Source organism: Coregonus clupeaformis, unplaced genomic scaffold (genome assembly GCF_020615455.1).
Source record: "Coregonus clupeaformis isolate EN_2021a unplaced genomic scaffold, ASM2061545v1 scaf5486, whole genome shotgun sequence".
Taxonomy (NCBI): domain Eukaryota; kingdom Metazoa; phylum Chordata; class Actinopteri; order Salmoniformes; family Salmonidae; genus Coregonus; species Coregonus clupeaformis.
This window is the reverse complement of record NW_025538940.1, coordinates 1-10,669: the sequence shown is the minus strand read 5'-3', so window position 1 is coordinate 10,669 and position 10,669 is coordinate 1. Positions and strand designations below refer to the sequence as shown.

At 46.7% G+C, this 10,669-nt stretch overlaps 2 protein-coding genes across 2 annotated transcripts; both read left to right on the top strand.

Moving 5' to 3' along the window:
* The first annotated feature begins 474 nt into the window (after positions 1 to 474).
* Positions 475 to 2,406, top strand: LOC121566654. The gene is made up of 4 exons (XM_041876612.2): positions 475 to 868; positions 1,616 to 1,699; positions 1,871 to 2,002; positions 2,120 to 2,406. Exons 1-4 carry the CDS (start codon positions 475 to 477, stop codon positions 2,404 to 2,406), a joined length of 897 nt encoding a protein of 298 aa, XP_041732546.2.
* A 6,545-nt stretch (positions 2,407 to 8,951) lies between these two features.
* On the top strand, positions 8,952 to 10,227 carry LOC123490914. The gene is made up of 2 exons (XM_045220744.1): positions 8,952 to 9,122; positions 9,297 to 10,227. Exons 1-2 carry the CDS (start codon positions 8,999 to 9,001, stop codon positions 10,061 to 10,063), a joined length of 891 nt encoding a protein of 296 aa, XP_045076679.1. The 5' UTR covers positions 8,952 to 8,998; the 3' UTR covers positions 10,064 to 10,227.
* Positions 10,228 to 10,669: the final 442 nt, after the last annotated feature.

Below are 10,669 nucleotides of genomic sequence, written 5' to 3'. Positions count from 1 at the left end.
AGGCGAGTCTTATCTGAATGTCCCTGGCTATAGTTTCCATATCTCCATTGAGTGACCTGTCTTTTGTACACGTACTGCTTAGGTAGGGACACATAGACACACAGTCAAATATGTAGTCACACACACAAACACACACACTTAGGAAGAGCAACAATATTACATCACCAAAACATTCCCATTTCTGTCTGAAAAAGCACCCTGCTTTTAACAGTGTCTCACCCTAAAGCAGCACATAGTTGAGAACAGCTGACGTCAGGGGATGCTTCACTAAACTACAGTTGCAGATTTCTCACAGTCTCATACAACATTGATAGAACTGACCAGCCCCAAAATGTGATTAAATGTTGTTGTTTTAACCTTGACTTTTTAATGACGTGTCTCTTGTACACGTACTGCTTAACTGAGATGTGTGAATATAAGGAAGGGGTCTGAGCCTCATAAAGTGCATAATATCTGAACAGGTATTGTTTCAGAATGAGGGGTGCTGTAGCTCTGCTGGTGTTGCTGTTCTGTCTGTCTGGGGCATGGACTCAGGAGGAGAGTGAAGGGGTCAGAGAGAATGATGTCACTCAACAGGGTCACAGTGCAGGGAGAGAGAGCAGGATGAGAGAGGTTCAAATAGAGAGTCGAGGAACCGAAGCTAAAGCGATGACCAACGAATGTATGACCACGCAACCTGACATCTGGTATGAGATGCAGAAGCTGAGAGACATCGTGATGGAGCAGAGAGAGAAGCTGAGAACCATGGAGGCCAGAGTGACAGCCTGTGAGGGTGAGGTAGAGAAACAGAAAAACACAGTGATGGACCTAAGAATCGAGCTGATTGTCACCAAGACCAAAGTGGTGGAACTGGAGAAAGAGACTGCAGGTAACATTGGTCTATATATACTGAACAAAAATATAAACGCAACATGCAACAATTTCAACAATTCTACTGAGTTACTGTTCATATAAGGAAATCAGTCAATTGAAATAAATGAATTAGGCCCTAATCTATGGATTTCACTTGACTGGGCAGGGGCGCAGCCATGGGTGGGCCTGGCTCCCAAGTGGGTGGGCCTATGCCCTCCCAGTCCCACTGGGGAGCCAGGCCCAGCCAATCAGAATGAGTTTGTCCCCGGTTGGATGTGCTGCCAAATTCTCTAAAACGACTTTGGTAGAGAAATGAACATTACATTCTCTGGCAACAGCTCTGGTGGACATTCCTGCAGTCAGCATGAAAACTTGATACATCTGTGGCATTGTGTTGTGTGACATCTATGGCCTTTTACTGTCCCCAGCACAAGGTGCACCTGTGTAATGATCATGCTGTTTAATCAGCTTCTATATATGCCACACCTGTCAGGTGAATGGATTATCTAGGCAAAGGAGAAATGCTCACTAACAGGGATGTAAACAAATTTGTGCACAAAATTTGAGAGAAATTAGGTTTTTGTGCTTATGGAACATTTCTGGGATCTTTTATTTTAGCTCATGAAACATGGGACTAACACTTTACATGTTGCATTTATATTTTTGTTCAGTATATATTAGTTGAATCAATATCATTACTAAACCACAAAACATATTTCATATTTTGCTGGTGGAATATTGGTGTGTCTTTGATATTCTTTAGCCCTGGAGACCAGACTGACAGTCAGTGAGAGTGAGCTGACCAACATTAAGAATGAAGTTCAGGAACTGAAGAGACAGAATACAGGTAATGCAGGATCCAGACCCTGCCATTGAGAGAAGAGTTATGACTCACATCTAACGTATCACCCTGTTGTTGCTTCAGTAACGGCGCATTCCACTGAACTATCATCATGAGGACAGAACAAAGTGAATGCTCTCTAAGTGTGACTGTGTGTTTTCTCTCGTGTGTTCACAGACAGACCAAAAGTGGCTTTCTCTGCTGCTGGTTTGAAAGGTAATGGAAACATAGGTCCTTTCAATACTGACACCAACCTGGTCTACACCAGAGTCATCACCAACATCGGCAAGGCCTACAGCCCAATTACAGGTAACTTTCACAGAGTGACAGCTTGGAGATACCTGTCTCTGTCTGTTCTTCCGTGTGCCAGAATTGAAGTGGAGAAAAGTAAAGAGTTGATTCCTCTCTTCTTGTCCTCTGCTGCAGGTGCCTTCACAGCACCAGTCAGAGGAGTCTACTACTTCAGATTCACTGCTGGTCAACATGGACGTAGTTCAGATTACATGGGTATATCCATGTTAAAGAATGGGCAGGCGGTCATGTCTAATTTTCATTACAATAGCCATGGATACTGGGTACCTTTATCTAATGGAGTCAGCCTAGAGCTGGAGGAGGGAGATGTGGTGTACATGCGTCTCCCTGCAAACTACAGGCTCCATGATAACACAAGTAATCCCAACATCTTCAGTGGCTTCCTGCTTTTCACTGTGTGAGAACATCATACATACTGTAATGGTCTCATGTGAAGAACAGTTTGTATGTCAGGGCATCTTGGAGCCACAAAGGCTCTTACGATCAATAAACACATCTTGAAAAAGGAAGAGGAATTATGCATATTTTGTAAAGCACAGATCCAAAGATCTAAGGGTTATCATTATGAGCTAGATTGACTAAGCGACAATACACCAGAAACAATGCTAAAACATGAATTTTTTTACACACTATACTGAACTGTACACTACTGAACTGCTCCCTCTCGCCATCCCTCAGCATTAAAGACCAGAGGGAGTGGCCCAATCACAATGTTGAACAACTCTCATCTATATGTTAACAATGCCTGAGGTCACTGGGCTATTAATAGCATGGTTTTACTCACTCATTAAGTTGTGTTGTTTTACATGACTGTTGTTATTGTTTTAAGTCATATTCTTAGCCTCTCCCTTTCTCTGGTCTGTCCAACTGGGTGTGTGTCTCTCTGTCCCCCTCTCTCTCTCTCTCCCTATATCTCTCTCCCTCTGTTTCTCTCTCCCTATATCTCTCTCCCTCTGTTTCTCTCTCCCTATATCTCTCTCCCTCTGTTTCTCTCTCCCTATATCTCTCTCCCTCTGTTTCTCTCTCCCTATATCTCTCTCCCTCTGTTTCTCTCTCCCTATATCTCTCTCCCTCTGTTTCTCTCTCCCTCTGTTTCTCTCCCTCTCTCTCTTTCTCACTCTCTCTCTTTCTCCAAGGCTTAGTAGTGGATGTTAGGATGCCCTCCCCCCGTTAGAGGACAGACATATTCCACCCCAGACAGACTTGTTGTGGTCAGCAGGGGGTTAACACACATCTGTCATCTGCTGGTAAATGTGGTTCCCCTGTTAGCAACGTGATGACCTGCAGGCCAAGGGAGGAGGTAGACACTGACATATTTAGCTTTGTGTTTTCTGTCTGTTAAAGTCCCTTCTGGGATCAGCAGGTGTAACATATTTTTGTCTCTCTCTCTCTCTCTCTCTCTCTCTCTCTCTCTCTCTCTCTCTCTCTCTCTCTCTCTCTCTCTCTCTCTCTCTCTCTCTCTCTCTCTCTCTCTCTCTCTCTCTCTCTCTCTCTCTCTCTCTCTCTCTCTCTCTCTCTCTCTCTCTCTCTCTCTCTCTCTCTCTCTCTCTCTCTATTCCTCTCTCTGTGCAGGTGTTGTGTCCTGCTATAAAAGTGCCACCAGTGGCGCTACTCCACCCTGCAGATGGATCCCCCTCCCCTCCCTCCCCCTCCCTCCCCCCTCCCTCCCATTGACCCACTCGCCCCCATACCTCCCTCTCTCAGGCCACAGTACAAGTGGTTTGGTGTAACATGCCACCTCCACAGAAGCATTACTCACACGACCTCCCCCACTTTTATCCCACTTTTCCCTTTACCTCTCCTCCCCTTCTCCTGGTGTATAACAGTCAGCCCAGACAATCAGGGCTCAGTCTAGTCAACTTTAGAGAGAGAGAGAGAGAGAGAGAGAGAGAGAGAGAGAGAGAGAGAGAGAGAGAGAGAGAGAGAGAGAGAGAGAGAGAGAGAGAGAGAGAGAGAGAGAGAGAGAGAGAGAGAGAGAGAGAGAGAGAGAGAGAGAGAGAGAGAGAGAGAGAGAGAGAGAGAGAGAGAGAGAGAGAGAGAGAGAGAGAGAGAGAGAGAGAGAGAGAGAGAGAGAGAGAGAGAGAGAGAGAGAGAATGTGTGTGTATGTGTGCGCTGATGTGTGCATGTGTTGATTGGTGTGTGTGTGTGTGTGTGTGTGTTGCAGTGACCTGTGTGATGCGCTGGTGATTCTCCAGTTGTATGAGAAAGTCAATGTCCCTGTAGAGTGGAAGAAAGTCAACAGACCTCCATACTCTGCACTGGGCAGTAACATGAAGAAGGTACACACACACACAGACTGACTTTCTTTTATCAATATAATGTTGATAAAAATACAGAGGATTTACAGGTATTGTGTTGGTGTGTCTGTAAGTGTAGTTGGAGAACTGTACCTATGCGGTGGAACTGGGTCGGAATAAAGCTCGATTCTCATTGGTGGGAATTGGAGGAGTGAATCTGAATGAAGGAAGTCCCATGCACACACTGGCTCTGGTCTGGCAGCTGATGAGGAGGTATGTACAATACAAACACACAAACACACACACACACACACACACAAACACACACACACACAAACACACACACCTTTCCTTTTTCACTTCAACATCTCTCTCACCTCTTACTGTCCCTCTATCAACCCCCCCTCAGGTACACTCTCCAGGTGTTGTCTGATCTAGGAGATGGGGAGAAGATTGGAGACCAGATCATAATCAACTGGGTCAACACTCAGCTCAAAGAGGGACACAAGGACTCAAAGATCAGCAGCTTTATGCATATTTTGTAAAGCACAGATCCAAAGATCTAAGGGTTATCGTTATGAGCTAGATTGACTAAGCGACAATACACCAGAAACAATGCTAAAACATGAATTTTTTTACACACACTATACTGAACTGTACACTACTGAACTGCTCCCTCTCGCCATCCCTCAGCAATAAAGACCAGAGGGAGTGGCCCAATCACAATGTTGAACAACTCTCATTTATATGTTAACAATGCCTGAGGTCACTGGGCTATTAATAGCATGGTTTTACTCACTCATTAAGTTGTGTTGTTTTACATGACTGTTGTTATTGTTTTAAGTCATATTCTTAGCCTCTCCCTTTCTCTGGTCTGTCCAACTGGGTGTGTGTCTCTCTGTCCCCCTCTCTCTCTCTCCCTATATCTCTCTCCCTCTGTTTCTCTCTCCCTATATCTCTCTCCCTCTGTTTCTCTCTCCCTATATCTCTCTCCCTCTAATTCTCTCTCCCTATATCTCTCTCCCTCTGTTTCTCTCTCCCTATATCTCTCTCCCTCTGTTTCTCTCTCCCTATATCTCTCTCCCTCTGTTTCTCTCTCCCTATATCTCTCTCCCTCTGTTTCTCTCTCCCTATATCTCTCTCCCTCTGTTTCTCTCTCCCTATATGTCTCTCCCTCTGTTTCTCTCTCCCTATATCTCTCTCCCTCTGTTTCTCTCTCCCTATATCTCTCTCCCTCTGTTTCTCTCCCTCTCTCTCTTTCTCCCTCTCTCTCTTTCTCCAAGGCTTAGTAGTGGATGTTAGGATGCCCTCCCCCTGTTAGAGGACAGACATATTCAACCCCAGACAGACATGTTGTGGTCAGCAGGGAGTTAACACACATCTGTCATCTGCTGGTAAATGTGGTTCCCCTGTTAGCAACGTGATGACCTGCAGGCCAAGGGAGGAGGTAGACACTGACATATTTAGCTTTGTGTTTTCTGTCTGTTAAAGTCCCTTCTGGGATCAGCAGGTGTAACATATTTTTGTCTCTTTCTCAGCATCCCTTTCTCTCTCTCTCTCTCTCTCTCTCTCTCTCTCTCTCTCTCTCTCTCTCTCTCTCTCTCTCTCTCTCTCTCTCTCTCTCTCTCTCTCTCTCTCTCTCTCTCTCTCTCTCTCTCTCTCTCTCTCTCTTCCTCTCTCTCTCTCTCTTTCTCTCTCTCTCTCTCTCTCTCTCTCTCTCTCTCTCTCTCTCTCTCTCGCTCTCTTCCTCTCTCTGTGCAGGTGTTGTGTCCTGCTATAAAAGTGCCACCAGTGGCACTACTCCACCCTGCAGATGGATCCCCCCTCCCCTCCCTCCCTCCCATTGACCCACTCGCCCCCATACCTTCCTCTCTCAGGCCACAGTACAAGTGGTTTGGTGTAACATGCCACCTCTGCAGAAGCATTACTCACACGACCTCCCCCACTTTTATCCCACTTTTCCCTTTACCTCTCCTCTCTCTCTCTCTCTCTCTCTCTCTCTCTCTCGCTCTCTCTCTCTCTCTCTCTCGCTTCCTCTCTCTCTCTCTCTCTCTCTCTCTTCCTCTCTCTCTCTCTCTTCCTCTCTCTCTCTCTCTCTCTCTTCCTCTCTCTGTGCAGGTGTTGTGTCCTGCTATAAAAGTGCCACCAGTGGCGCCACTCCACACTGCAGATGGATCCCCCCCTCCCCTCCCTCCCTCCCATTGACCCACTCGCCCCCATACCTTCCTCTCTCAGGCCACAGTACAAGTGGTTTGGTGTAACATGCCACCTCTGCAGAAGCATTACTCACACGACCTCCCCCACTTTTATCCCACTTTTCCCTTTACCTCTCCTCCCTCTCTCCTCCCTCTCTCCTCCCCTTCTCCTGGTGTATAACAGTCAGCCCAGACGATCAGGGCTCAGTCTAGTCAACTTGAGAGAGAGAGAGAGAGAGAGAGAGAGAGAGAGAGAGAGAGAGAGAGAGAGAGAGAGAGAGAGAGAGAGAGAGAGAGAGAGAGAGAGAGAGAGAGAGAGAGAGAGAGAGAGAGAGAGAGAGAGAGAGAGAGAGAGAGAGAGAGAGAGAGAGAGAGAGAGAGAGAGAGAGAGAGAGAGAGAGAGAGAGAGAGAGAGAGAGAGAGAGAGAGAGTATGCATGTGTGTGTGTGTGCGCTGATGTGTGCATGTGTTGATTTGTGTGTGTGTGTGTGTGTTGCAGTGACCTGTGTGATGCGCTGGTGATTCTCCAGTTGTATGAGAAAGTCAATGTCCCTGTAGAGTGGAAGAAAGTCAACAGACCTCCATACTCTGCACTGGGCAGTAACATGAAGAAGGTACACACACACACAGACTGACTTTATTTTATCAATATAATGTTGATAAAAATACAGAGGATTTACAGGTATTGTGTTGGTGTGTCTGTAAGTGTAGTTGGAGAACTGTACCTATGCGGTGGAACTGGGTCGGAATAAAGCTAGATTCTCATTGGTGGGAATTGGAGGAGTGAATCTGAATGAAGGAAGTCCCATGCCCACACTGGCTCTGGTCTGGCAGCTGATGAGGAGGTATGTACAATACAAACACACACACACACACACACAAACACACACACACACACAAACACACACACCTTTCCTTTTTCGCTTCAACATCTCTCTCACCTCTTACTGTCCCTCTATCAACCCCCCTTCAGGTACACTCTCCAGGTGTTGTCTGATCTAGGAGATGGGGAGAAGATTGGAGACCAGATCATAATCAACTGGGTCAACACTCAGCTCAAAGAGGGACACAAGGACTCACAGATCAGCAGCTTTATGCATATTTTGTAAAGCACAGATCCAAAGATCTAAGGGTTATCGTTATGAGCTAGATTGACTAAGCGACAATACACCAGAAACAATGCTAAAACATGAATTTTTTTACACACACTATACTGAACTGTACACTACTGAACTGCTCCCTCTCGCCATCCCTCAGCATTAAAGACCAGAGGGAGTGGCCCAATCACAATGTTGAACAACTCTCATTTATATGTTAACAATGCCTGAGGTCACTGGGCTATTAATAGCATGGTTTTACTCACTCATTAAGTTGTGTTGTTTTACATGACTGTTGTTATTGTTTTAAGTCATATTCTTAGCCTCTCCCTTTCTCTGGTCTGTCCAACTGGGTGTGTGTCTCTCTGTCCCCCTCTCTCTCTCCCTATATCTCTCTCCCTCTGTTTCTCTCCCTATATCTCTCTCTCTCTGTTTCTCTCTCCCTATATCTCTCTCCCTCTGTTTCTCTCTCCCTATATCTCTCTCCCTCTGTTTCTCTCCCTCTCTCTCTTTCTCCCTCTCTCTCTTTCTCCAAGGCTTAGTAGTGGATGTTAGGATGCCCTCCCCCTGTTAGAGGACAGACATATTCCACCCCAGACAGACTTGTTGTGGTCAGCAGGGGGTTAACACACATCTGTCATCTGCTGGTAAATGTGGTTCCCCTGTTAGCAACGTGATGACCTGCAGGCCAAGGGAGGAGGTAGACACTGACATATTTAGCTTTGTGTTTTCTGTCTGTTAAAGTCCCTTCTGGGATCAGCAGGTGTAACATATTTTTGTCTCTTTCTCAGCATCCCTTTCTCTCTCTCTCTCTCTCTCTCTCTCTCTCTCTCTCTCTCTCTCTCTCTCTCTCTCTCTCTCTCGCTCTCTTCCTCTCTCTCTCTCTCTCTCTCTCTCTTCCTCTCTCTGTGCAGGTGTTGTGTCCTGCTGTAAAAGTGCCACCAGTGGCGCTACTCCACCCTGCAGATGGATCCCCCACTCCCCTCTCTCCCCCCTCCCTCCCCCCTCCCTCCCATTGACCCACTCGCCCCCATACCTCCCTCTCTCAGGCCACAGTACAAGTGGTTTGGTGTAACATGCCACCTCCACAGAAGCATTACTCACACGACCTCCCCCACTTTTCCCTTTACCTCTCCTCCCTCTCTCCTCCCTCTCTCCTCCCCTTCTCCTGGTGTATAACAGTCAGCCCAGACAATCAGGGCTCAGTCTAGTCAACTTGAGAGAGAGAGAGCGAGAGAGAGAGAGAGAGAGAGAGAGAGAGAGAGAGAGAGAGAGAGAGAGAGAGAGAGAGAGAGAGAGAGAGAGAGAGAGAGAGAGAGAGAGAGAGAGAGAGAGAGAGAGAGAGAGAGAGAGAGAGAGAGAGAGAGAGAGAGAGAGAGAGAGAGAGAGAGAGATTAATTTACATATACACACACACTCGTATTCTCACTTTCTTTCACACACACAAACTCGGAAGCGGTAGGATGTTGGTGAACATGGTGTGTGTGCTCTGCTGTGTGTCGGTGTCGGTGTGTGTGAACGGAGAGGAATATGAAGTGAACTACGCAGACAACTACGAAAACGAGATTACACAGGACCAACAGGACGGTACGTCTCTCTCTTTCACTCCTTCATTTCTTCCCTTGTTCTTGTTTCTCTCCTTGACCTGCCCTCCTCTTTCTCTCTCTGTTTCACTTGTTCACATGAGACACACATTCTAGAGGTAGCGTGTATGGCTGACTGTTGATTGACAGTGTGGTGTCTGGTTCTCTCTCCCTCCAGGGGACTCCCCTGTGACTACCTGCCAGACTGCAGAGCTCTCTCGCTGGAACAAACTCTTCGTGGCCCTGGAGGACTCCCACCAGAGGGAGATGATGCTGATGGAAGCCCTAAAGCAACGCTTTGGAGGCCCGGGAGTTTGCCAGCAGTGCCTGCCTGCCATCGAGGCAATCTGCCGGGGGCAGGCAGAGCAGGCGAGCCCCAGGCTCCAGCGAGGCCTAGTGGAGCTGAAGGAGGAGGTAACAGAGAGAGAGGGGAGGATGAATGCTTCACTACAGCAGATCAGACAGGAGGGAGCAGAAAGTTACAGGAGGATGATGGATGTGTTACATCAGCTCCATAGACCACATCGATTGGAGGAGAGTAAGCTGAGCGGGGAGGTGACAGGAGGGGCTGGATCTATAGGAGCCGGGCATAGAGAGGCAGAGCCAATCAGGACAGGAACAGCAGGTGTAGTACCTTCTTTAGGAGTGGGACTTGAAGCCACACGACCAATCGAGGCAGGGCATACAGAGAATGGGTTGGGTTTAGGGGAGGGGCTTAGTGGGACAGGTGGACCAATAGGGACGAGGCCTGGCAGTGTAGGGGCGGGTCTCGGACTGGGATTGGGCATGAAGCCGTTCTTGTCGAGCACAAAGAAACAGGAAGTGACATCATCACCATCCTCGGACCGGGGGAAGATAGAGAGGGCTCTGGTTGCTATAGCGATGGAACTGCGGAAGGTACAGACCCAGCTGGGCCTAATATCCTCTGTAGGGAACGAAGGATGAAAAAAGATGAGGAGAAATGAAAGGAAGGATGTCTGATGGATATTTTCCTCTATCAGGGCCTGAATTAAAACTAAAATGTAAACTGATTTAGATTTTGCACAATAACATATCACCTTTTTATACATTAGTAAAGCAAAAAAAAATGCCTTGAAATATGTTGAGTATTTTTTTTTATTCTGTATAATGAGAGAACATAAATGCACTGTAACTCTAATTGTCTAAGTGATTAATAAAGACTTGATCAACTTTTTAATTTGTGGAAAGGGTTCCTCCCGTCTTAAGTTATACACCCACCGTCTTTAACAGGGAAAAACATGTGATCATGGACATTGTGGACAATAACAGGAGTGTCTCAGATACTGTTGACATCTCAGCTAGAATCAGACACAGTCCTCTTTCTCATTACTGAGTTTATACACTTTCAATAAACTGTTTAGGATTTATGAAGTTTTGCCAGACTTATAACACAGCCACTGCGATCTCTCCTGCTGCCAAATAACTTCATTCATCTGTTTGTTTGTGTGTGTGTGTGTGTGTGTGTGTGTGTGTGTGTGTGTGTGTGTGTGTGTGTGTGTGTGTGGGCAGGGGGGGGGAGAAGAGAGTTTT

Excerpts from the sequence above, each read along its gene's own strand:
- LOC121566654 (XM_041876612.2), top strand. The coding sequence starts at position 475 with ATGAGGGGTGCTGTAGCTCTGCTGGTGTTGCTGTTCTGTCTGTCTGGG. Across the intron at positions 1,700-1,870 it reads ACTGAAGAGACAGAATACAG|ACAGACCAAAAGTGGCTTTC; the intron begins GTAATGCAGGAT and ends GTGTGTTCACAG. Across the intron at positions 2,003-2,119 it reads GGCCTACAGCCCAATTACAG|GTGCCTTCACAGCACCAGTC; the intron begins GTAACTTTCACA and ends CCTCTGCTGCAG.
- LOC123490914 (XM_045220744.1), top strand. The coding sequence starts at position 8,999 with ATGTTGGTGAACATGGTGTGTGTGCTCTGCTGTGTGTCGGTGTCGGTG. Across the intron at positions 9,123-9,296 it reads TACACAGGACCAACAGGACG|GGGACTCCCCTGTGACTACC; the intron begins GTACGTCTCTCT and ends CTCTCCCTCCAG.